Source organism: Larus michahellis, chromosome 8 (genome assembly GCF_964199755.1).
Source record: "Larus michahellis chromosome 8, bLarMic1.1, whole genome shotgun sequence".
Classification (NCBI taxonomy): Eukaryota; Metazoa; Chordata; class Aves; order Charadriiformes; family Laridae; genus Larus; species Larus michahellis.
Genome location: NC_133903.1, coordinates 12,406,272 through 12,433,529, shown reverse-complemented (window position 1 = coordinate 12,433,529; position 27,258 = coordinate 12,406,272). Strand labels below are relative to the sequence as shown.

At 38.8% G+C, this 27,258-nt stretch overlaps 1 protein-coding gene across 1 annotated transcript in view; it reads right to left on the bottom strand.

Annotated features, from left to right (window-relative positions):
- Positions 1 to 27,258, bottom strand: part of LOC141747000 (uncharacterized) — a 99,346-nt gene that overhangs the window by 14,042 nt on the left and 58,046 nt on the right. Inside the window, exons 39-60 of the mRNA XM_074596391.1 lie at positions 26,478 to 26,639; positions 25,610 to 25,687; positions 23,968 to 24,324; positions 23,024 to 23,380; positions 21,609 to 21,959; positions 19,621 to 19,752; positions 18,537 to 18,686; positions 17,945 to 18,061; positions 16,075 to 16,248; positions 15,144 to 15,351; positions 13,751 to 13,917; positions 12,283 to 12,395; positions 11,074 to 11,164; positions 10,315 to 10,452; positions 9,415 to 9,577; positions 7,508 to 7,629; positions 5,950 to 6,090; positions 4,852 to 4,965; positions 4,327 to 4,455; positions 3,693 to 3,854; positions 2,437 to 2,601; positions 1,158 to 1,323 (exon numbers count right to left, since the gene is read on the bottom strand). Coding sequence (XP_074452492.1) covers positions 1,158 to 1,323; positions 2,437 to 2,601; positions 3,693 to 3,854; positions 4,327 to 4,455; positions 4,852 to 4,965; positions 5,950 to 6,090; positions 7,508 to 7,629; positions 9,415 to 9,577; positions 10,315 to 10,452; positions 11,074 to 11,164; positions 12,283 to 12,395; positions 13,751 to 13,917; positions 15,144 to 15,351; positions 16,075 to 16,248; positions 17,945 to 18,061; positions 18,537 to 18,686; positions 19,621 to 19,752; positions 21,609 to 21,959; positions 23,024 to 23,380; positions 23,968 to 24,324; positions 25,610 to 25,687; positions 26,478 to 26,639 — 3,757 coding nt within the window. The remainder of the gene's footprint in view (positions 1 to 1,157; positions 1,324 to 2,436; positions 2,602 to 3,692; positions 3,855 to 4,326; positions 4,456 to 4,851; positions 4,966 to 5,949; positions 6,091 to 7,507; positions 7,630 to 9,414; positions 9,578 to 10,314; positions 10,453 to 11,073; positions 11,165 to 12,282; positions 12,396 to 13,750; positions 13,918 to 15,143; positions 15,352 to 16,074; positions 16,249 to 17,944; positions 18,062 to 18,536; positions 18,687 to 19,620; positions 19,753 to 21,608; positions 21,960 to 23,023; positions 23,381 to 23,967; positions 24,325 to 25,609; positions 25,688 to 26,477; positions 26,640 to 27,258) is intronic.

Here is a 27,258-nt window from a genome sequence, read left to right as displayed (position 1 = left end):
AGTGTCAGTGTTTGATTTTTGTCTTCTGTGTGGCTTGTGAATGATTTACAGCTACAGACTTGCTACTGCAAAGAAAGCACTGGACTAATATACATCTAAATAATTCTCTCAGTCACAGTGATTTACAGGCTTTTTTCTACTTTAGTCTTACACTGTCCCTTGTTGCTGATGTTTCAAAATTGTTTAGACCATAAATATGTCGGTCACTCATCCACCCATCACACACCTAAGTTGTTTCTGCCCTAGTACTGATGACATAAGCAGATATGGTTGCCAAAGTGCACACAGAATCTGCGTTAAGAGAGTTTAATTAAATAATTTCTACAAACTTCTGACTTCAGTAATTCACAAAATAATGGTCTTAATCTCAAGTACATCACAGGGGTTACGAGTGAGGCCATGAACCACTGCAGAAGAGTAGAATAGCAAATCCATAACTGAAACTAGGACTGGTACCATCAGCAACAGGAGTCCGAGACAACTGTCATACCACCAAATCCACCTGGTTTGGACACAAATCCGATGTAGCTGAAAGGTGGATAAGTCACAACAGAAAGCACTTGCAGCAGGTCTCATTCCGTCTAAGTTTAGTCTTCTAAAAGTTAGGCACGGTCTGAACCAGCAGCCCAGTGTGCTCTCTGTTGTCAGCCAGAACTGACTGCTGCCGAGAGTCACCTGCAGAGGGTGATTTCATACATCTGTTCCAGCATGGGATAGAGTCAGCCTCTGGAGGTCCCTTTCTCTTCATTGGAATTGGAATGTAATGATTATCTTAAACAAGGTGTACAACTTTAAGGTGGCTAAATCCAGATGAAATAAATCCTATCTTGATCACCATCTATTACAATCCTCCCCTGGCTAGTAATCATACAAATGTCTCCCAAACTAGCCTTTGTATAACAAGTTTTAAGCTTCAGCTTTTCACTATCTGAAAGACCATAGCTTGAATTGCCATGGAACTGAGCTAGCTTGGCACTAGAGAGACACAGCCTTTCTTCCTGCCTCTTCAGACCAATGACAGCTGTGAAGCACAGAATCATAGAATACCTCAAGTCAGAAGGGGCCCATAAGGATCATCACGTCCAACTACCTGCTCCTTGCTTGACTACCTAAAATCAAATCGAATGACTAAGAGCATTGTCCATGAAGGTACGTACCTTTCAAATACCCCACGTAGCACTGAAAACACTCCTTTCCTTTAGAAGCAGCAACTTTTACTTTCTCTTTCTGATCAATAATCCCCTCCACCAGGATTTGGCTCTGAACGGATGAGGAAGCAGCAGTTCCTGTCAGGCCTAGCCAAATATCTTCAAAGGCTCTTAACTGCAGCCATAAAGGAAAAACATTTATTCAAAGCCACCACACAGAATTAAGGAATGTTCAGAGATGATGCTGAAATACCAGTGCGTCCCACAGAAGGGTAAGTGGTGAGGGAAGTGTTTCCCTAGGCTTGTGCACTGCACAGGAGTTACACTCTTAAGAGAGGCACAAGCACTAGGATGATTGGCTCGAGCTGAATGACTGGATAACACAAGGCTCTTGGACAAAATTTCAACGGTAGCAATGAAAGTAAACACAGTAACAGTCAATTCCCTGTGAAGCTGCTAATTTGTGCCATTTATTCGAAAACAAAGAACAGAGAAAACCAAATTAGAGCAGCTGATACTTCTTTCATCTCCCTTCTTTCCAAAGAGAGAGGGAAAAATAATTTAGTATTTATTTGTCTTAGCCTGTTAGGTATTAAATCATCATTATTTTGTTAAAGGGTGGCCCATTGTCTCAGTTAATTATGACTGACTACTCATATCCCTTCTAGTGAAGAATTTGGATGGTGCTGACCACATTACTTTTCTGCTTCACTCTGTTACCAAAATCAGCTTCTCCACTTTATTAATTTCACAGAAAATAAAAAGCAAATGCAAAATAGAGGGGGAGAGAAAAAGGAAAATATTTGCCTCAGGATGAGCATCCTATTGGTTGTTCTGTACTTTCCTTGAGGCCAGTTCTTTTTTCTGGCAAATGATGCTTTGTATGAGTCTCACATTTTGTTCCCTCTTTATTTTTTTCCCTGTGGTGCAAAAAAACATGCCTCACCAAAGAGACCAGTCATGCTGAAGAAGGTGAGCTATAACAACACACAGCCTCTTAAAACCTTTACATACTCCAGCTGATATACACTTAGTATATTTGTCCCTGAGCTCTGCAGATAACTAGTGGTGCCTGCCTTTCTGTCTTGATCATACTGCATGTACATTGCATAAACTGTTTCTGTTTAAAAACAGAACTAAAAAAAACAGGGGTATTTTACGTTGCCTGTACTTGCCTGCTGTTTTAATGCCACCGGCTGCACCTGATCAGTTTGGAAGACAGATGGCAGTAGGCCTTTAAAAACCAAAACCCAAACCCCAGTGCCACTAAAATAAAATAAAAACTCACTTCAATTTCCAAAGAATAGTTCTTCACATCAGCTGTACTCTGATTTTTTAAGAATACTCCAATCATCCCCTCATTTCCCTCATGATCACCAAGGTGGAATCTGCCCTCTGATTGCAAAACAATGTCATCTTTGTTGAGCTGGTGTTTTCCAGAGAAAACAATTACCTATATATGAACAAAAAAGGTGTTAAAGCTTAATTCTTCCAAAGAAATGGGCTCTGCATAGAGTATTAAGAGGTTGTACAATGTTAGCATTCTCATGAAATTACACAATGAAGTGATGAACAAAACTTGTAGTTTCAGAAACCAGCACATCCTCCTTCTCACAGCACTGTCTTATTTTATTACATCTTCACTTTCTGTGGTGTAACACGGCATGTTCAGTGATAACAGCCTAAGACAAGATGAACAGCTGGAATATAACTATTTTATTGAAACAAGTCCCCTTTTTTTGTTCTTATACTTCTCAACTACTCTAGCTAGGTATTTTGATGCCTTTGAGAAAAGGATCCAAAAGAATACAGAGGCAAAATACAGATTTTGAAGTGACATGCATAAACATTTTTTGCATTATTAACAGGCTCTAACACATCTTGGTCTTGAAGAAAGTTTTCACGGGCATCAAAATTCGGCTGCTCTTTCCCATTGCTCTGACAATAAACAAGTAAACCAACTGAGATGTGTTTTAGCCACTGGGAACTGGAAAGAGATCACATTTATTACAAGTTTGAAGTTTTGTGTTTGTTGTGAATATAGGCAACTCTGGGGTTTAATGTGCACCTAAGGAAGATCATGGATGGGTCTTCGGTTTATGTGTGTAATATAAAAATAAATGACAAATATAAGGTCCAAACATCCATCACTACCAGCAAAGCAGCCATAAAAACCAGTAAACTTTTACCTACAGGGGGAGGAAGGCACTTTTATTTCTCTCTAGCTTCCTTTTTGATCACTTATGAGCCTGGTTTGATACGCTCCAGAAACATGAAAAAAAGAGACCTTTGAGAGAGGAATAGGAAAGAAAGCACACAGAGTGGAAGTGGGAACACTTACAACTGTAACAGGACCTACAGTGTACACTACAGTGGCAAACACAATATTTCTGCCTCAGCCCATCAAAAGACACTATTTATGGTTTGTTAAGTTACAAAAGAATGGCAATTCTCATGAAAAGTTGCAGCTGAGCAAAACTGAGTCTTCGAAGCAGTGATTACATGTAAAGTGATGTAGGTTCAATATGTTTGTGTGAGACTTACATTTGGAAGGTCACAGAGCTCAAAGCTCATATAATAGTCCAGGCAAGATGAGTAGTTTGTTTCTATTTTACCCAGGATCTTCTGTTTGGTGCATGAGGTCAGGAAAATATTTTCCAGAACAGCTTCCAACTGAAATTTATCAGGATACAAGAACTGATTTCTCTGCAATGAACAAAGAAAACGAAGTTAAAATAATGACACTACAATCTTAGACACTGTGTCCATTCCTCCCATCCTGTCCCTGTGCTGACTTTTTTATTCTAGTAGCTTCAAGGTTTTAATGTAACGTTTCCAACATGTAACATTTCCATTTGACAATGTTTTGGCTTGTCCGCACAGTTACCAGTCCCCATCCTGCAGAATTAACTCAACAGTTTTGCAAAACTAGGGCACAAGTGAGGCCTCTAATTTGTAAGAGCTCACTTTTTCTTAATTCTGCTACATTTAGCTTTCTTCCTCTGTAGAGAAATATGTGAAAAGTAAAATGAAATAATGGTATTTCACAGAAAGTGGTCCTCTACAGAAGCTTTTTTAAAATCCACTCGAAATTACATATAAAACCTAAGTAAATTCCCATCTATTACAACTTCCCTAAAAAAACGGTGAGTTAACAGATACAACTGCCTTCTCTTACCTCATACGTTAAATTGTGTTTGAATTTTTTGTCATCCCAGTTTAGATCTAGATATTCGTTAAACAATGCTGATCTTTGCTCTAGAGACCCACATGCATACAGGTGTTCCATACTTAATACTCTCTGAAGCTGGAAGAGGGAAAAAAATTATGACATACATACTAGTAATTTTCTAAAAAATGTGTTCAGTATATACTAGAGGAGTATGCTTTCTGGGCAAAAGTACACCCCTGTGAGAATACCTGAATGGTCTGTACCCATAAAAAGACTGCTTCAATCTCTACCAAGAAACCTAAGGGATGACGATTCTGTCCTGAGGGAAAGTTGCATCCCAAATACAAACACATCTGACAACATGAAACACAATTCTTCAGAGGGTTTATTTTTCTTCCTCTGCAACATGAAACAGTTGACTTCAAGTAAAAGGTTTTCTTATGGCAACAAGTGCAGAAAAAATTCTTTCTGTGAGACTCAAACCCAGAAATCTAGCTACACCCAGCCCTTCTTAAACTCAAAGACTCATACCTGACCTGAAGAGAGTGTCATACAGCCATGCCAGGCAGTGATGTTCATCTTTGATTTATCCTCCAGGGCCAGTTGGATGTCAGCAGGCTGCCCACCATTCCCTCTGAGCTGCAGCTGAAACCAGAACAGAAGGATTTGTCCAGCGAAGCAAGACTGCAAGAACTAGCAGAAGAGCCGTGCAGGGTGATCTAGCAGAATGCTCTCCACCCAGCAGAGAAAAAAAAAACCCACAATTAAAACTGCGACAGAACAATGTTAAAAATCCATTGAAATCCACGTGGCCTGGAGGCTCAGGGCCTTAGACAAACTGCACTTTTACAACTGTGGCAACAGGAGTCTTCCTATTGTCTTCTCTGGAAGCTGCACTGGGTCTATCATGCACAGCAAGTAATGACACCAGTGGAAAAATGACACTACAAGAGTATTTATTCCTCTGAATACAACGCTTGAGACATATTAACTGCTTAGTGAAAACAACCCGAGAGCACTCTGTGGCACCACTGTGAGTACCAAAAAGACTCCAGATGAACAAACAGAACACTGCACAGTTTGCGCAGCAACTGGAGTGTCCTAGTCCATGCAGTGCATTTTCAGACAAAATATCCTGTAGTCTTTGATCTTGAAGGATGATTTCTGGAGTTCTTCCTCATTTTCCCCATATATGCTTTGCAAGTGCACGTCAAAATTGTATTTCAAAGCTTTTCTAGCCTTGCATATTTTCACACTTGTGTTGCAATTTCCTATACAGTCCAAAAATTTGGGTTTGTTCTACATGGGTATCAAAGGATTTCTAGCTTTTTTTTTGGTGTGGAATAGGAGGGTCTTCATCCCTAGGCTACCTCCTGTGCACTTCTGGCTTCTTACTACCTGAAATGGGTCAATTCTAAAATTGCAAGACAAATACTGTCAGCTAGCAACAGTTATGCCTAGGAAAAGGAACCAACTCTGGTGGTTTGGCCACAAGGAGATAACAGCACTTGGTGCTCTTTACATCTTTGAGAATGGTATCTGGTCTGCAATTCTTTGAGATGAAAGATACGCTATCAGTAAATAAAGAATTACAGCTTTGTATTTTGCAGCCCTTTCTCATGATCTCACCTGCTGGTTGTACTTTCTGCCTCTTCTTTCTGACAGGGAATGGACCTCCAGTTGCTTCAGAGTGTAATTAAATGGGTGGGCAATGGTGGCTCTGTAGTTCGTACGGTCTCTTCCAAACTTCAGAGAAGATGACACTGATACCTGTTCCATATCAACAGATATAAAAGGAGTTTGTGAAATAAAACACCTCTCACATACTGACCTCAAACATATACCCAGTGAGATTTCCCTGTACCTTTTCCTCAGATGAATTCTGCGTGTAGTATAGTCCTATTTGAAGTAGTGAGGCAAATTGATGTTCAAATGAGGATATTTTGGCTACTTGAATTTCCTACATGGCACAGCTGAAAGTAAAACTATTCTCTGTATTTTACTGAACCATGCTTAAGATCGATGAGGCTTAAGTTTGGTCTCATCTTCAGGCACTGTGAGCTCCACTGCTGCAGAGTGCTTAGACACAGCTTGCAAAGTTGAAGCACAAGAAAAAACATTTGCAGAATCAGGAACTAAATTCTCTAATGTTGCTGGGAGCCAAGTATTTTTGTGGCAATTTAAATAGTGGTGGTATTTAAATAGTGGTGGTATTTTAAATAGTAGTACAGAAATACATTCTATGCAACTTCTAAAGTAATTTTTGGAATTTTAGTGCTTCTTAAAGACACTATGAAATCCTAATTCTTTTTGAAGGCACATTTATGTTTCTGTATGGTAACATATTTTACATGTTGTCTTTTGTCTTTTCTTTATTAAGAAAAATAATGTAATAGTCAGCCAAGATGCCGCATTTCAGATGCACATATAAAGATAGCATAGTTGGTTACAAGTCAGTATGCTTCCCCATTTAACCACATTTGGAAATCAACTTAACTAAAGTTCTCCTACTTCTGTCTTTTTTACTATTTATATTTCTAAAAAATAACGCTGACTTACTTTACGAAAATAAAAACTGATTTAAACTGTGCCAAAGTTGTCATTCTCACTAATAAAGAGAAGAATGAAAGAATGAAATATAAAAGAGCTTCAATTGCATCAGTAATGCTGAAAATGCTAAGCACAGGTATGTGTCACACTTCTATGTGGGAAAACACAGCATATATCCATGCAGCAGGGAGGTTCTTCATCCTTTTCAGCCTCACACTAATGCTCACACTTACTCATTTGTCTTAGATTTTTCTTTCTTTCCCCCTAAGCTGCTCTAAACATGACATTTGTGCTATTCTTTTCATCTACTCTCCAAAGCTGTCCTAGAGCCTTTGAGAGTGCTGGGAATGGCCTTTCTCACTCCTTTGAACCATGTGCATTTCACTGCCTTTGGTTATGCAGCAAGCTGTGGGGTTACTGCAAACAAAATATATAGTACGGCCTGAAAATGCTTCCAACAAGAACATTGGTGGCTCATCTTTCATAGACACAGCCAAAAGGAGGATAGTTTGCCTCCCAGTTGTATTCCCTGGCTTGCTTAATGCCTTCTTATTTAAAAAAAAAACCAAAAACCACAAACAAACCACTTCATATTCTTGTAATTCTCCTGACATTTATTGGCTCTGGGCTGCTGTACCTGGTCCTTCTCATTCCAAATAACAGTAAGATCATCCCGGTGACTGCGTAACGAATGCTTCACATATAAGTTGACCTTGGCATGCCATGGGAAAGGGATGGATAGAGGATGGAAAAGTTCCACTACAAGGGAAAAAAGCAAGTAAGTTTTCCCCACCACAAGTCAGGAGTGTTCATCTTCTTATAAAGGAAATGGCACAGGACAAGTTCTCCCACAGGGAGCAGGGTAACAATTGGTTCCCAGAGAAATCATGGCCTCTGTTCATACACACACGCACACCTACCCAACAGTCACATAGACTTTAGTGTGCTGATTCCTGCTGAACATGAAGAAATTAAGGGAAAACAGGAGTCCTTGATTTACCAGCAAAACAGTAATAACCTTCAATAATCAAAAGATTGATACCTACACATAAAGCAACCTCCACCAAGAACAGCCAGGAAAGCAATCTTTACGAAGCTCAGATGACCTTACACTTGAAGAGGAGCAGCTTACAGCTCTCAAACAAGGAAGTGCAATGATTTTCTCTGTTTTCAGATAACTTAGCCTCAACATAAGGGTTTAGCACCTCGAGGTAATGGCCAGCATGACCAGTGCTCTCCTGCAGTACCTGGTGCAGTAGAGTAACAGAATTTAATACAGTTTCTGAAAAAAAAAAAAACCCTCAGAAATGGGTGACCATAAAATAACAAAAAATAAAATTATTTCCAGGAGGGAGATAAACATACAAAGGAAGAAGAAAACAGAAAAATAAACAAAAATGAACTTAAAATGAAATGGTTTTACACTCCAAATTCAAGGTGATACTTAGGCAACATTCAGAAAAAATGTTATCTGTGGGATGTGTCTCTCTATACCTCTAGTACAGTGACTGAAGGACAAATCTGAGATGTGGGTTGCCTCAAAACCCTTTCCTTCTCTCACCTGGGAAGGATTTGCATTTAGGCACCCACTTTATAGTGAGCGACCCTCAGCACTGGATTACTGGGTATTTGAGCTGAATGTTCCTCAAGCTACATGTGCATTTGTGGAGCTGGGAGCATTTCTGGCTAGCAAATCCAGGTGTGCACCTCACACATGTGGCAACCTCACAGCGCAGTAAGATACAGATCCTATAAAGCTCTTCCTCAGCACCTTGACTCCTCCTGCAGAGAGTACTTTCCACCTGAATCCAGAACCAAGACCCTGATCTACACTGCAGAGTGTATTCCATGCAAATATTACACGTATTCTCCCCTCTCTCCTACAAAAGTTGTCTGTGTCTGTGAAAAAAATAAAACATTCACTGGCACAGAACTATGGAACTATTTTATTTTAAATGGAACCATGAGGAAGAAGAGAGGGAAAGCGCCGTAGATTGGGATTTCTCATTCAAATCACTTCTCTGCATGAAACCAAATGCAGATGTGAACCCCAGTCAGCCACCTCCCAGCTACATATTCCAACACCCTGGCTGGAATGAAAGTGGCTGCAATACTTTAACTCTTCTCTGTTTACGAATGGTATCTAGTCCAAAACTACGTTTCCTTTGCTTTTCATTAAATATTTAAAACATTCAAAAGCAAATATACAAATAAACACAAATGTTTCATTTAATCCAGAACACTTCTGAAATTTGTTGTAAAATAACAATAGACATTTTAATTTGTTGATGACTTTTCACTCAGCCAAACTTTTCCCTGGCACTACTGAAGTTTATTTAAGCTTTACATTCCATATGTAGTGTTCTGAAGTAGTGTTCTGAAGTGGATGTTTCCAACAGCCAGACTTACCATGAATTTAAAGTAAATAAGATCTTAGAAGGCCTGGATTGAACCATTTTATTACGCATTTTTAAATCAGATTTATGTGGTTTAGTTTATTTTATAGTCTGCTATCAACACTGGCAAAAGACTTGAGAAACCTACCCTGAATGTCATGACCTCCAGGCAACTTTGGGAAGAGTCCAGTGTAAGTGCCTGTTACCTTTATCTCTTTACCATCCCACAGAGCGATGTGCCTCAGCAGATGTGTCCTCTTGTCTTTTTGGTAAACCATCATAAATGCAAGCTGCCTTGGAAGAATTTTTAACTAAAAATAAAAGAGGGGAAACATATAAAATCCCAAGTTCTCTGAAAAGTTAAAAACGTTAAGTATGTGATTTTGACACTGTAAAGTCCAATGAAATTTAGCTTTAGAAATGTGTTCATAAAAGGTCTAGTAAAAGGATGCCTTAAAAACAAATGGTTTCATATAAGCAGTTGTCCATTTCTACCTGACTTCCTTTCTACAGTGAGTCATCTCCTCACATAATGGAACATACATAAACAACGAGTATCCCCTTTACAATGCTCTCTGCTTATTATATATTTTGAATTTCTCTCTCTTATCTCACTGAATAATTCTTACAACATCAAGAGTCCCACTATTACAGAATAAATCCAGCAGACAGCACAAACAATAATATCTATTTGACATCTTTTCTTCCTTATTTAGAAAATTAAATATGTGTGGTACCTTCATAATAAAAATTGGCAATTGGTCAGTCTGTAATATATTTTTTTTTATTATCTCTATATCCTATGTAAGTGCTCTGTTTATAGGAAGAAACAAATATAAAATCAAACAACATTTTAAACCATTGGACACGCAACTAATCTACAGTCAAATGTTTGCTCATGCTACTGGAGAAATCAAGGGCAAAACATCCCACAGCAGCTGGAGCTGCGTCTGACCTTCACTGTTTGGCAGCCAGCATCCTGAATACCAGACACAGAAAACAGGGCAGTGACAGTGTGCCTTTTGACGTCTGCGCTGTTGATACCAACCTGGGACATTGTCTGTATTATTTCAATGACACTAGTGTAGCTGGTTCCAGTGAAAGTTAGCTTAGTTGTAACATTGAAATCCTCTTTTTCCATCCTGAGGTAGAGATTGCCTTTTGCTTCACTCATGTCATAATTTACCTTTTCAAGTTCCCATTGAATTAAAAAAAAAGGAAGAAAGAAACAGTGAGAGAGAGAAAGAAAAGAAACTTAAAAATTTTTCTTGTATTCTTTGCACAGTATGTTATATTATGGTCCTCAGGACCTAAGAGAGATCGGATTTGTCATTTTCTCTTATGTTCACATTCTAGAAAGCAAGATACAAAATAGTGTAAACTGAATAACATGCATAAGAAATTAATTCTTGTGTGAGGAGTAACTGTGCTGCATTGACTGACAAATAACCCCATTCATCTTCCTCACCTATCCTTGTCATTGTGTATTTCTGCAATGCAAACAGCCAATATGCAGAACTGCTTTCTGCCCAGTCTCTCTCTTCTTAGTAGCCAGAATAATTAAAAATGTTCCTGAAGGGAGTCTACCAGAAGTCATAATTAATGCAGATGCAAGGAAGCAGAGTCAAATGGAATAAATCCTTTCCAGTAGGGTGAGATTTTTAGCATCTTTGAAAACATGAACATCCTCAACAACAGCAAAAATGTCAGAGATACTAGTACTAGAAATAATGCAGCTTGACTCCTAAAGTATTACACAAGTCTAATTTGTAGTGATGTACATGGCAGTTAACTTGCAGGTAGTTACCTTAGAAGACAGTTCTGCTGCACTGGGGATGTACTGTAAAGACTTCATCCGGAAGGGATGAATCTGGAGTGCTTTTATATTCAACTCCTCACTAAAGGGAAGAAATGTACTTTTGTTCAACGATATTTCAGAAAGTCCACTCTCACTGACAGCACAAGTTCATCTGAGTAATCACTGAAGTCTGCCACGGCTTTTAGAGTTACAAATGACAGTACCTTCCACTGAACGCTTACCCAGCTCATGTTTTTTGATGCATTCATACAAAGGCAAAGGAGACCAAACAGCAGTTCCATCTCTGACCTCAGTGAAAAATGCATCCCAGGGACAGAACACAGCCCACGGGGTCAGAAATTACTTTGGCTAGTAATTTACTAGCTATAGTAAATGCATTAGCTTTTTAAAAATGATATAGGTATTTTGGAATCTGACTTTGCAAGCATTGTCATGGCTTCCAGACTTAAAATTCACAATTATTAGAGAGTTTAACAGAACTTAGAAGACTTTTCAGTGCAAAGGTCTTTTGCTAGAACTTAAGAAATATTTGAAATACCCCAAGACTCAAAATACTATACCTGTTAAACACCCTCAAAAGCCTACAGTTTTCTTTATACGCTATACCAAATATTTCTGTTTAGATGATGATTATCAGACACTTTTGAATTAAAGAATTATTCTATTCATTCTTCATTTATCTTTAAAGACTTTGAAAAATTTTAGAAGACAAAAAAAATAAAAAATTGGGAAATTAGCACAGCAGATACAGCCATACTGATACCAACTTAGAAAACTGAGTGAGTCTCTGGAATTTTACAAGGTTCAAGTGTGCCAAAACTGTTTAGTAAGAATTAAACAGTTATATCAGGTTAAGGTATATTAGTAAATACTTGTCTGGCTCAGACCTAGAGTTTTCTGGATTATTTCACTGTCTGCTACTTCGATGCTGTGGGGGCAGGCAAAAAGACAAGCGTGCCGCAAGCTGTGAGGAGCAGAATGAGACATTTCAACTAACACTTCTTTCTCCCAAGGGATGATCTCTCTGCAGCCCTTGATAAACTTCCTGAGGTATACAGACTGTTTGGTGTTATTATTCACTTTATCAAAGATTTATTATCCATTTCACCAGTGCTTTGGTGAATATAACAATAACTTTTTCCATGGAATCACAGTGGCCTAATAACATTTTTACAGTGCTCAGAATGACTCTTTTACCCTTGCTGGTCTTTTTTCCTACTGATGGTAAAGGAGAAGTTGGTGTTTTGTTCACAGATCAGCCTCAGAGCCCCTTCAATTTCGTTTTCAGTCATAACTTCTTGAATTGTTATCTGTGGGGAGAAAAAAAATAAACTAATCATACACCATAGCTTCTACCCAGCATTTCACCTAAACTGAGTACAATCTCTTGACTGACTAAAAACCATCATCTTCACTGAAGTTTATCTTTCAGACAGGCCTTCTAGATGCTTTCTGGACCTAAACCAAAAGCATCAAGAGATGTCTTCCTTGTCCTTCCTACTAATTTGCATTACTGACAAGTATTAGCCTTACTTTCAATGCACCCTTATCTGGTTTAAGTCTAGAGCCACTGGTTCTTGTTTATGTTCTTGTTTATGTATCCTCCACTCTTCTTTTTCATATACTGTAAAGTGCTTTTACTTCTTTTTTTTGATGAAACGGATGGAGCTCCACATATCTTTTACTGCAGGGTATTTTCTTCCTCCCACAGCTGCTGGCTCCTCTACAGCTTTTCCTGAAACTGCTAAAGAATCCCTCTGGGGAAGATGAGCACTGTCACACTTAAATATCAACACATGTTGTGTTTGCCAAAGTCTGTGGGAACAGTAATTTCTGAAGACCCATGATTACACTCCTACCTTACATGAATAAAGCACCTAAAGAATTAGCATCTGTTTTTCTTTTTTTCACTTAAATATTTAGAGGATAAAAGACATTTCACCAAAGATAAAGGGGGGAGAAGCAGGGGACGTATCTAATACCTTTTAATAAAATGCTTGAAACTTGAAACACTGACATTTAATGTACAGGTTTAATATTGAGCTAATGTTTATTTTCAGAAAAGTCTACCTTTAATCTTGTATCCTAGCTACATATCCTGTTATTTGAAGAGAAGGTGACAGATGACTTGGATGTGCTGTTCTGTGTACTACCCTCCAAAAGAGAAGGAGACATTTCAACTAATACTTCTTTCTCCCAAGGGATGAACAGGCATAGGCTTTGTTGATCCTATCAAGTAGTTTGGAATACAAGTCTATTTCTGTTTATTCAACACTGAAACATTTTAGGTATCTATGCTACAAATGGTTTAACCAAGCCAAGGAATCCTCTAGGCATGAAGGCCAGCTGTTTTCTACCAAAAGTACTTTCTACTTCAGTAAGCCATATCAGCGAGGAACTGCCAGTAAATGAGTGCCTTCCTGAAATGATTAATCCTGAAATCGGGGATTTCAGGTACATGCTGAGTTTCCTTGGAAACAGACCATTAGCTGTGTACTTAAGTTAAACTAGAATTCACATAAAATGGGCTGTGTCACCTCTCATCTGCACTTGTATAAACCTTGACTAATTTCACTGAGGCCACTGGAAGCGCTCTGGATTCATGGTAGTGTAATGCCGATGACAGCTCTAATCAAAGCACAACAAAAGATATATGGCTCATTACCTTAAGAAAGAAGGGAAGTCCCAGATGACGGAGAAGTGATATCGAATGCTTCACCTCTGCCATGAATTCAAACGTACCATAGAGTTGAAAGTCTGTGTCAACATCCATAGTCACAGTTATATCTTTGTCGTCATACTGGATTTCACAGATAGTCTTGGCTTTGCTTTCTAAATAGCAAGAACAAAAAAGTGACATTTTGAAGGGCTCATTTTCAAGGAATTTCAGTACTGCATGCATAAAATGAATCCAGACAACTTTTGGGTTAAGACATTCATCATGACAAAGTCAGAATGGCCTGTGGTTTGACTGCAGAGTTTTTTGGATGTCCTTTAACATATAAAGTCGTGAGTTAACACAGCTTGTGTACCCATGGTACAAGTGTTAAGTGACAAGTCAGTTCCCAACAGCAATGTGTTTTTGCAGCTAGAGCTGACTAGCTTTATACAGCCAGCTGTAGTACTCAGCAAGTAGTGGCCACTTCTTCTAGAGAAGAGCTCTGAGCTGTTTTGACCTCTAGTGGCTCCTTCAGTTCCAGCTACTTCAATTCCAGACTAACACTGCTCAACAACACAACTTGAAGACCTTTCCCCCACTTTCCTACCAGCTTGTCATATTTAAGAGAGAAAATACAGACTGCGAAGAGATAAAAATGTGATGAGAGATGTGAAACCCCAAAACTCTTTACGGAGAAGACAAAATCACAGACATATATGCAGTCACACTCTGGCGGCTGTCCTGAAAGCCACTTGTTGTCCTGTTGATTTTTTCAGAGTGGGTGAAAGAAGATGGTGCCACTAACATCAGTATGGATTCAGTGCCTGCTAACCTCAATAATTCCTACTCTCTGGTACTCTCACAGCTGGCTTTTTTCAACACGAATATACACCCATGTGGGTATTGAAAGTACTTGATCACCATGTAAATCAGCAGTTGAGGGATATGCAGATAGAATTTCTGTCAGGGCAAGTTTTGAGGATAGACTGGAGTATTCAGGATGGGTCTGTCTCCCCTCCACAGTTCAAAAAACAAAAGCCATTTAGCATTATTTTCAAAGCCCACTTTACACTAGAATTCACGTTTTTTTGTGCTCTGTAACAAGGGGGTTTTGTGTGATATTGGAATCTTATTTTATGCAGCTAAGTATATTGGGGATCATCTGTTTTACCAGGTGTTGTACCACATGAGATCTTTCCTGGAATTAGAAAAACAAATGTAATGTAACTAATAACAGATGCAGTTTAAGAATGGCAATTTTACTTACATACAGGAAAAAGCCCCTTTTTAAGTACTACCAGTAAATCTTAAGTCAGTTTGTAGCTGTTAAAGGAATAGTTGAAACACCCTCAAAGAGCTATAGTATAACAAAAGCCTGCAAGGAACGGCAGGTACCTACCTGATTTCTGTAAACTGAGAATCAAGTTGATTGCCTTAGGGTAGCCAGCTGCCTGTAGTGCCTCACTACTATGTACACTTTGGCAAAAGACATCCACTTGCTGAGCAACATAATAGGAGTTTATTATGTACGTGATTGATGTTTCTCCAGCTGCAATGTGCATATATCTTTCTTGAGTAGTGTTTCTCCCTTGAAAAACCATATCTATCTAAAAAAATGACATGTAGATATAAGTTCTTGAAAAAACGTTTAAATACTATTTAATTTTGAAACAGGTACTATTTAATTTTGAAACAGAAGACAAATGAAAGAAAGTTCTCTCTAGTCTGTACTTATGTCAAAAATCTATTTATAAACCAAAAAAAATGTTAGCCTTTCATTAACCATCTGTGACTTTCCAGTATAAAGTCCATTCAATTGAATGAATTTCAAACTACACCAGCATCACTGATTTATGTTAAATACTCATTAGATTCTCTTTTATCCTACAAAAACATGGCTCCCTTTATATGAAGGATCCTTGATCCATGCATACTGCTGATATTTACCAGACAGTAGGTACTCCAATACTTCCCTGAAAACAGCACTTAAAAAATTACTTCAAGTATAAAATTCCCACTAAAGAACATAGGAGCAATATTCCAATTCCTGATGCAATGTGCTGAAACTATTCTGTAGAGTTACAATATCAACAATACACACTGTACCAACACTGGTAAGAATGGAATAATCTTGTCCAGAAAGCAGTCAAAAAGAAATTTTCTATTTCAGTAGTTCAGGTTTTAGCCATCGTAGTTTTTAAATATCAGAAAATCTCAGCTTCCATCCTGTACCTTACAAAACAGTAGCTTTCATTCAAGCCATGGGCTATTACATTATAATAAAGGACAATAATTTTAATGAAGAAAAAAAAACAAAACAAAACAACTACCTGTAGAGAAGATGGGACTCTGGCTTGTATCAGCCATGGCCAAGTATGATGGAAATTCCCAGTTACATTGGTACTTGTTTCAAACTGCTGGATTTGTCCTTCGAGAACTGTTAGGTGGGCACCATAATGTACTTTCATACTAAAGCTCTTGATCACTTCCAGGTTCAAGATAGCCTGTATGCAGCAAAGGTAAATTGTGAAAAAGGAGCTTTGTAAAAGGCAAAGCTCCTGTTAGTCAGGATTCTTTCTTCTGTTCAGGCAGTATCATCTCAAAGTGTGTCCAAAAAATTAATCTCCTATAATTTCATAACACAACATAGTTACAGATCTCCCTTTTATTTATAAATTCAACAGTTTAACACATATTCTCCAGTATGGCCATGCCTTAACCATATTCAAGCAGCTACATGATTGATAAAGTATAAGTGTTGTGCTGTAGACTTGTGTATCTCAGATTGGAAAAAAAAAACATGCCAGGTAATCAGCGTCTGGGAGGAAAATACCATTTGGAATGTAAACCGTGAAATGGTGCCAGTACTCACCTCTGTCTAGACTATACAAGGTACACTGCAGATCTATCAGACAGACTAGGCATATGAGCTAAAGTGCATTGCCCTCTTGCAGTGCATGCTGTAAGCTCAGCTGTGGCTTGGGCTGTTCACACATTGGGAGCCAACCTCCAACCTCTTATTCCTATGAAAAGTTCTGGTCCAGCAAGCTACTCTCCCAATCCCTGAGAGCAAACTGAGGTTCTGGACTCCCCTCAAGAACAAAGCGTGCATCTGGACTCCCCTCCACCCGGAACTTTAAGGAAAACAAAAGGCAGAGAGAAAGAGAGCAGGAAGTAGAGGGAGGAGGGAGAAAAACAAAATATAAATGTCTTTACAACAAAAGCAGGCAGTATGACCTATGTATTTTGGGACAACACCCAAAATTCAGGAAAATCTTATTCCATCAGGAGCATAGGCAATGTTCTTTTCCATCTCCAGCTCCACCTAGACAGACAGCACCTTCCCCAACTTCCTTTCACTTCCGATGGGTTACAGAACTCAGGAATACAATCTGCATGGCAAGAAAGTGACTGATTTTTTATCTGTCTGTTACAGAGTGACATTTCATTTTACCACCACCACACTTCTCTGCCTCATCTTATCCCAGCGCTTTCCAAGATAGTCCTTGTATGCACAGGTACAGACTTCAAATGTCACAGACCATTCAGTTTGCACAAAAGTATACAGTTCACATGTCCTGCAACACACTTCCATGATGAATACTCCACTATACATCTAATTATATACTGAAGGACAGAAGACACTGCTGCTCTCCTGGTAAGGAAGGCCGAACTTAAGTAGAGTATAGGTAAAGAAGAGCACTGGGTCTAGAAATAATTATAAATGAGAACGAAAGCTGAGATGGTGTGACAACACAGACATCTTAATTCAGAAGGATATTTAATTGGAGGTTAGATTGTATTTTAAAAAGTTGAGAGCAATCTTTCCCACTTGTACCCGAGACGTTAGGTAGGTTTTTTATGGTAGTGGTTTGCTCCACTTGGGCTGTAGTTTGTAGCAATAAGCTTTTTCTCTTGTATAAATCTTGACTTTTAAGTGAAGCAGTATTATGAAGCAACTTTGAGATCTGTGCTACGATCTTACGCAAGACGGCATAACAGAATAGAAAACATGATAAAGATGCCAAAGTTAACAACTGAATGAGTAAAATTCTACCCTCACTGACAGATACACAAAAAAATTACCTAAATAGCAAATGCACAAAGTCACATCTACACCCTCTGCTCTTTGCCATCTGACTTCTATAGCACAATTCCAGGGTGGATTCTTGTCTCCCCTGACATTGACTGATCACTTACTTGCAACTCAATCCTGTCTTTGATTTGCAAAGTCTTCAGTGCCTCTATGTTATGAGTAAGTTTGTAGTTGAGAGACACAACATACAACTTCTGGACAAAGCTCAGTTCTTCTGTAATCTGTTCAGTCCAAAAAAAATATCACAAAAGTTAACTGTGGCACATTTCTGTTATTGAGACTACTCTGATTAGTTGTAATTACTGTACTAATTACACCTTAGAGTAAAATTATGAAAACTATGAAAAATTTATGGTGAAGAATTGTCTAATTGTCACAAATTTGTACTGTAATAGGGAATATGCTGCACCAAGGGAAGACACTTGATTGATAAGAAAGGTTTGATGCAGTTTGCGAATGGGAGTCACGGTTCATTGCTGATGTCAAATTTGTTTCTAGAAGCGATTGCACAGAAGGAGTGGCTGAAAGATACAATCTTCATTTAATTAAGGCCTTTAAAACCAAGCCAGCCCCTGCAGAGTATTCCTGTACGGGCCTCTTGCACAGCTACTTCAAATGGAGAAACAGTATTTACCAAATCAATTAATTCACTTTAACCTCTATTTCACATCTTACTAATATGGAGGAGACACTTACTTGCTTGCTGTTCACACAGAAGTGAATAAGTCTTTTATAGAAGTCACTGCTTTTTTCTGATATCACATCAACTAATATCCTCATAGGAATGCCAATGTCAGCAGCTCCTTGAATGTTATGGGTTAGCACCACATCCAATTCTTGTCTTTCCTGTTAATATTTGACAGCATATATAGTAAAGGATGTCTAGAACCCAAAGCCTACTGCGATACAAAGCCCAAAACAGATGTTTAACAAATCTGACTGTCCTATATTTAATACTAATGAAACCTACTTGCATTGAACTTAGGGAAGTTACACTGGGAAAAATAATAAAGCCTAACAGATAGGATAAAAAAAATCCTATCAGATCTTTCAGCTAAGAGGGGAAAAAGTTGTAAATGTTTGGTGGCAAAGAACTCCCACTAGCTATCTGTTTCTGTACACCACAGAAATACGCAGAAATTCCCAGTTATGGCAAGAAAGTGAATGATCACAAGGAGGAAGATACTTCTCCCTGTGCATACTCTACTCTCCTGCACTGATGACATGACAAGAGACGTCAAACTTGTAATTGTCAACAGGAAAGCAGGAGATTCACAGCCTTTCTTGTGCTGTTGTCTTACTGAAGAAACTAACAGCAGTGTCTCAGTTAATCGCCGCCTATTATTTGCAACGTAAATCACAGTGATGACTCTATAAATTGCAATCTTTCTTCTTCTCATGCATTGCAGTATACTTTCATGATGAATGAAGAATGTTACATTGGAGTACCTGTTGTATATCTGGAGTGAGATCAGCATTTGTGGGTTTGCATGTCTTATCATATTTGCCACATAATATAAGGAACATCAAATAGTACAATATAAAAAATACATATATATAGACACAAAGAGCATAACAAGGAAGTGATTCAGGAAGTGCCACAGCTATATCCCATTATACTATAACATCTGTTTCACTGCACATTACAGGTGCCAGATTTTCGAAGATTTTATGTTTATTCTGGCATTTATTACTAAAGCTTGACTGTTTGTTCCCAGTAAAATAGTTTAGAGTATGACACTCTTTGTACATGCAGTCTAACAGTCTGAGGCACACTTACATCAGTGACTTTTAGAATAAGGAGTCCTTGTAATTTATTTTCATCAACAGTGATCAACATCTGTGAATCTAGGTTCATTTTATCCATCAAAACATAGCCTGAACTGTCAATTTTTACTGGTGCTCCAAGATCCTGTACAAGCAAAAAAAAATTAATACAAAATTTAAAAATTCACCACTTTTACCCTTACCCACAGATATACTATACACCTGAAACTTTTTATTCCTAAGTAGCTCTAATAGCAGCTAGCTGTATATCAGGCAGCACATCCATAGGATGTTTCCAGAATCTTGACAGCTTTTTATTACCTTTTATACATTTTGTCTCTTTTATTTTGAATATGTCTGACATATTTTTGATAAGTGAACCAGCATAAACAGAACACAGGACAACGTCGCAGCTCTTCCTGAAGAAGTGAAAAAGTCAATTAATTTTCTATGCTTGGCATTGCTCCAGTGGCCCAAAGCATCCATAAATCCAGTGAAATCAGACAGTATACATAGGTTTATTACAGCAGCTCTGTTTTTGGAAGAGGGCAGGTCAATCTCATCTTTGTATATTCAGATTTACTCTGACTTGGATACTGAATCCACAGATGATTCTGTGATAACATCTCTCTCAAACTCTCCATACACTTCTCCTCTCTTTTCCATTCCTGCTTATATAGCACTGACCGGTGGGATCTGTGAGATATCAGTACTGCGATATCAGAATTTCCAATAGCAATACAAATTTTCAGTAAGAAAAGTCAGTGCACAGTCCAGCTAAATTTAGAGCTGCTACTTCAGGAAATCCTGCTGCAGAATTTCTCCCCCTTCACGTACTTACAACAGTCTAGCCTCAGAAAGTAAACTACTGGGCAAGAATTGAGGGGAAAAGTGCCATTTTTCACTCCTCCATCAAAAGGTAAAAGGAGCTCAGCGTGTCATACTAACTAGCTGAGAGAGGTCACGGCACACTGCCTTTCTTTACTTGGGAAGCTCTGAAAGCCGCCTTGCTGCCCCAGCTCACACAGCTCCACCCAGGCAACAACACTGTGGACTCCTTCGGAGACGGAGACTCCCAGGACATCTCTGATGCCAACCAGGTCACCTGTCCCAGAGCCAGGGCTTCACTTCCTGTGCTTTCTACAGAAATGAGACCATACCACAAATGATGGCACATTCGTTTGAGATGGAGTGATCTTCCACAGAACGCCAGTTTTCACTGTATTTTTCTACTGGCTAAATCTTTTCAACAAACTGCTTTTTTCTTATCCCGCTAGTTGCTGGTCAGGCTCAGAGTCTATAGTGAGATTCCCACCAAACCCAGAAGTTAAATCTCATTAATGAAACAGGAAGTGTGATTTGGTGGTGCTCGATCAGGCAATGTAAATGGTAAGGTTCAAGCTCGGGGACAATTACATGGCCCAGCATTTGCAATAACTAGCAGAGAAATATCTCACCAGGGCAGTCTGAAGCAGCTTGTTCAAATGTCACTGTTTGTTTTTCAACTAAATTTGCCAAAATATTTCTCAACTGAGTTCTCACAGGAAATCACAACTACTGTTTAACACTGTCTTTTTCACTGCGCTCTCCACAACAGTCCTCATACATTACATACCAGTTTGCTAGCAATTTCAGTTTTCTGTAAAACTCAGTGAAAATTTTCTGACCTGAAGATTATCTATTTACTTTATATATTTTTAAACTATTTCAGAGTCTGGTTGTCAAACTGCTGAGAAACTGTAATTGCTGATAAAGCCAAAGACAACGTTAAATAGTCATTATTTCTGAAGATTAAAAGCAGGTTTCTCAACCATGCTTTTAAAAAAATACATCAGAGGTAGCACAAGCAAGTCCATTAAATGTAGGTACTGATTAATGTTTTTCTTGTTTCTCTGCTACCATTGAAATCGTTAGACTATATTCTTTTTATTTTAGTAGGTTCAAAGATGCTGGTTTAGATGTATAAATTCAAAAGTAAAGCAAAAGAATTCCTTCCAATACCTGAATTGTTTGGCATTTGTTTTCTATAAACATTTTCCACCGAAGCTTCTTTTCAGGCTCAAAGCCCCCATTCATTTGAAGCTCACAAGCACCCAACTGCATTCCTATTCCGATATGGTATTTTAACTGCTTTCGTGCCGTGATGGACAGCTTATTTTCCCTTGGAATTTCCTTCAGTTGAGGGAGGTCATGCCTGAATTGAATTTCCAGTGTAATCTTTGGCTTGCACTCTGCTCTCACTTCAAGATGTGCAGTCTTGCCTTCTGTTTCAAGGACACAGAGAAGTTCCGCTTGGCACTTGTCTTTCTGAATAGACCCTGTGAGCCGTAACTGAGTTGGAATACTGAGATCCTATCAAGATTAAAAAAAAAAATCCTTTGGATTATACAGATACTTTAAGACAAGTATTGAGTCTTACTTCTTTTCCCTTTAACATACGAGAAAGGAGATTTTATGTCACAGTATCAGAGACAAAACCTACAATCTCTGCATTGCCATATTTCTCCCTCCCAACAGTAAGATAACAATTTTGCCTGAATAAGTTTTGAGGGAAGATTTTAGGACTGCCTTGCAGAACTTACAACTTCTGTATCTCTATGATGTTTTACATTTACAAAAATACAAAATGCCTATTTCTTCAGCATGGCAAAGTTTACTGAACATCCTCTGCTTTACTCAGACCAGATCAATCTCAATTTTCAAACAAAACCCAAAAAATAACAGGCCTAACAGACATTCTTGCATGTTATGAGGATTATTTTTTTTAATACTAAAGCTTCAAGCTTGTCTTGTGCAATATCACAAATGAAATGTTTCCTCTCATTCTTTCAAAGTAGATGTAAAAAACACTGACAATTCTGCTATTTTTAGTATTTTAAGTGGTTTTCATTCCCTTTTCACTATGGATGACACACACTTTCCTGTCATTTTTGTTTTATATTGCTACTGCAGTTGAAGAAGTTAAAACAGAGGAGTTACAAGCAAAACATAAATGCCTATGAACATCTGGAAATAACCCCTAAATTCGCAATAGTCATTCTTTCTAATGCAGTCAGTGAGACTAGATGGAAACACCAAGGAAATTTCACAACTTCTACTTTGATAAAAAAGACAGACCAGAAAATGTATTTTTCAACAAACAGTTCAAACTAAAACTGCTGTTCAGCCTTAGAGGGCAGTCTCAGTCTGTGAAGGCAATGAGCCGCGAAGGCAATGAGCTGCAAAGACTGAACTAATCTCAGTCTACAGAGAACATCTATGAACAGGATACATTAGACACTTTCTTTGCCTAATGCTGTGAGACAGGTGTGTCTTTGGAGTGCCTTTCCAACACCCAAACATTGTTATTTTAAGTTAAAACCCTATATGGCCCGCATTTGATCCCAAATCTCTCTTTAAAAGCCTCCAAGAGCTACCTGCAGAAGCTGACATTCTGCTTCTGTTTCCAGTGTCCATTCAGCTTTATTCTGAATACAGAGATCTCCTCTAGCCTTAAGTTTGCATTTTCCAGCCTGCAGCAACAAAACACCCTCAGTTGTGGAGTCTGTGGCTGCAGATAACAGGACAGAGTTTTCAAAAGGCAGCCCAAGCTGACTCAGCCAGTGAACTGAATGCCTGAGCATCCCTTGGAGTGTATATTCGTGTTCGCAGGAAGTGTCTATCTGCACATCAACTGTTCTGCCATCACACTGGAGGTTCATTAACAAGCCAACATTGCAGATGTTCTGTTGAAATGAGCCCCCAAAGGCTACAGCATGAGGCAATCCCATCCTCTGCAACAGAAAAGATTATACTATTTAAAGCACACAAGGTAATGCAACTGTGTTCCTAATTTGTTTCTAATTAATGAGAAAGCATTTCTGCTTTCTGAACCAATATGCTTTTGTGAAGGACCATACAAGACAGCTTGTTTCACAGAGAAATCAGAAATTCCTCTGTGAAACACGAGAAAAAGAAATGAAAAATAAATGGTACAGGGAAAAAAAAAATCCTACAACAACCTTTTTGTAAGTACTGTGAAGAAAAAGTTTGTAACCCCAAAGAAAACCTCCAAAATTTCAAACAGAAAGGACATGCTTTTCATTAGATTCTAGGACAAAAGTTTATTTTAATTAAAAAGCTATTATTAAACAACTATTTTACGGCAATGGCAGTAACAACAACTATTGTGTTAGTCCACATTCTCATCTTCAAATACATTCCCTCTGCAAGTGCTCTGACTCATTGCTCTGCCAGAAGAACTTTAACAACCAAAACTGTCCTTTCCATAAATAACTGTGTCAGGAGATAGTTCTCTGTGAGTCATAATGATCTGAAATACACAAACTATAATGCCATACAGAAAACAATCTAGGCTTACCTCTAAACTGATGCACTTATTCCTAAAAGTAAGTACCCATTCTGTATCTGTTTCATTGCTTGCCAGGCTCACTTCTCCATCAGCTTTTAAACTGCAGGGCCCAAGGACAATACTAAGCACACCCTTGTACTTGTCACTTCTCACGGCTGACACCTTCACTTGGTTCTCTCTGGCAATTCCCAGAGACTGAAGGAAAGGCAAAGAATGCTGGAAATCAACTTCTAAATGAGGCTGGATGTTAGTGGTGGCATGGAGTTGCAGGTAGGCAAACATGTCATGAAAAGAAACACGTCCAAAGAAGATGACAGTCAAGTTGCTGGTAAACATTGACCCATTTAGTGAAACTCTTGCTGGAGTCTGAAAAATTACAGGAAAAACTGTTGTCAAGTTTGTTTTCCTGTCAGGCCACATACTGTTTTTAAATGCTCACGTACTAAAAGAGAACTATTTCCCTACTACCGTGACACCTTTTTGTATTCATCCTACATATTTATAAATGCCTACAAATCTTTATTTTAATAAAAATAACAGAAAAAAACCCAACTCCACAATTCTGTTAAAACAATTACTAATACCAGAAAAATCAACTGCTATTGCTTTTACTATCATCAATTCTGCTTTTACTGTAAGTAAATAGAGCTCTAGAACTGTGAGACTGTGTTGAAGTCCCCCAGACCTCAGCAGGAGTGACAAGTGTTATGCGTTTTCTACCCATCTTACATGAGGGGAGAACTGAAATGCATGTCTTTTTTGTCATTAGAAAACACATGGGATCAGAGTCACTGCGTTTACTGTCTTTCTAGAGACAAACGTAATCTTCAGTAATGTCACTCACAGGAGATGTTTTTAACATGGTCTTAAGAATACGTCAGATTACAAGGTGTATCTTTCTCCAACAGTTCAAGAGCCACAGGGACTGTGACAAACAAATGGTTAGCTAGAAGGAGCAGAAAATAGAGTAAAAAGTAGTAAACTGAAATTCTCAGCTTGTGCCTCCTATGCTCCCTTGTCCAGTTCACATCAAGTTGGCTGCTCAATTACAAGACAAGACCATTAATACTGAGTTCAGTTCTAATTGGCAGAAGATACAGTTTGGAGACTTCAGTTAGAAACATTAATGTGACTCTTGCCTTTTGCCTGGTGCACCCTTCCTATCTCCTGATATTGTTTTTCTGCTCAGTGCAGGCTCTTGCACTGAGCTCTAAAGATGCATGACTTGATTGTCTGCTGTAGGACACAGAAATATCGCCTTTAAAATTGCACCCGTTGGGCCCATAAACATCCCTTATCTGCACTCGGTACACTCATCTGCACTTAGCTGCGCTTGCTGCACAGCTGTGCACGAAAAATGTAAATCTGTATCACTTGAATGCAAGTTTGTTGACAATTATGATTCAGAATAAACAATCCACTGCATGATGGTCAAACTGAGTACAACCTTCGCCACAGACTTGTACAGTTTCTGATGGAGAAGTAATCTGATCTGTTTGAATCTGTGAAAATATATCTGAAACTGTGTGCAAAACTTTCAGCTAGCCCAAATCCCTTTCTACATCTCTGACACCTTTCAGTACTTAGATTCCCTTAGTGGTAGTTAAGACAGTACGTTGTTGACAGTATAGTTTATAAATTAAGCCAGTACCTCAAAATGATGAAATGCAATTGCTCCATTGCAAAGGCCGGAAAGTTGTTTGTGAGCAGTTTCTCCACTGCAAGCAACCTGTTGGCATTATCAACAAAGCACAGAGCATGAGCAAAAGCAGAGGGGACTAAAATACAAAGCACCAAGCTAAAAGGCTACCTTCAGGATAAAAAGCATGAAGATACTAAAACATAGCTTTAAGATTAAAGATTAGAGGTGAGTTTCAAAAAGATAAAGTTTAGTAGATCTAACACTAAATCATGTCTCTAATCTTGCATTATCATACCAAAATATTATCAGCATAGATGAAGATAGAAGAGTATCTTTAAACAGCAGGAAACTGTTACTTGCCAGAGGGAACTATTTTTGATACTCTGGCTTTTGATTTTGACAGGAGATAGTGGTGTTTCTTATGTGTGGCACGGAAAATACCACTGTTACAAGTAGACAATCAGCGTTTCAAACTGTGTCCCCCGTTGCAGAAAGTGAAGTCCTTGGGGAGTGCTGTCAGCTGTATGAAAACTACTGCCTTTATTATTCGCTCTGCCGTCAGTACCACTGCACCCACAAACAGCCACGCCACCCACCTGCAACCCCTGCTTTAGCAAGATGGAAAAGCTGGGACTGCATGTTATTGTGCCTGGGCAAGCACCCACTCCAGCTTCATGACATAAATGTTTTGTTACCCATCACATCTTGAAAACCTGCTTTTTATTGCTAAGCAAACCATTTTTAGGCTTTCTGTACTAGCCTTGTTTGACAAAAATCTCTCTCCCTTCTGACATGCTAGCTTGCTCTCAAGCGGTAAATCTGAACAGTTGAGAATGCGCAGCAGAAAGCTACAGCAAATAGCAGAACTTCTGCTAACCTCAAGTACACATGGAATAATGTCGATCAGTCCTCCCACATCATGGTGAAGTGAAAGAGAAATTTCGATAGCACTGCCAGTGGTTTTCTTCTCTATTTCAATTTTCAGCTGTTCCATCTCCACTGTCGTTATTATCCCTGCAGCAGTCTTTTTGGTGAAATTCTACGCACAAAAGAAACCAAATCATAGAAAGAAACAAATAACAATATCCCAGCAACAACTGTCAAAGGCACAGTCTGTTTCACTATGCTCAAATGTCACAGCCTGTGTCAGGGCAGCAGCACAGGTAAAATAAAAGTGCAAATTCACCAAAGTGGCTTCATTTCTAATAGAGATTTTCCTGTTATGCTAGACCTTCTGAATGCTGTGTACCAATAATAATTCCTTCGGGCTCCAAAACACATTAAGAGCATTCAGTACACTGGAGGATCCAAGTCCTAAGGCATACATGATAAAAGTGAAACAACTGTAACTAGAAACTACTGGTAAGCAGGGTAAGGGGAGCTGTATAGAGTTGTTGTTCTGCACGGCTCTGTGTCTCGCTGTACCACAGTGGCTGAACACACCCCAAATGTTAGTATATTAGCGACTTAACAATCCCATGCAGCGCTACAGGATTGGGGCAGAGTGGCTTGAAAGCAGCCCGGCAGAAAAGGACCTGGGGGTGTTGGTTGACAGCCGGCTGAATATGAGCCAGCAGTGTGCCCAGGTGGCCAAGGCGGCCAACAGCATCCTAGCCTGTATCAGGAACAGTGTGGTGAGCCGGACTAGGGGAGTGATC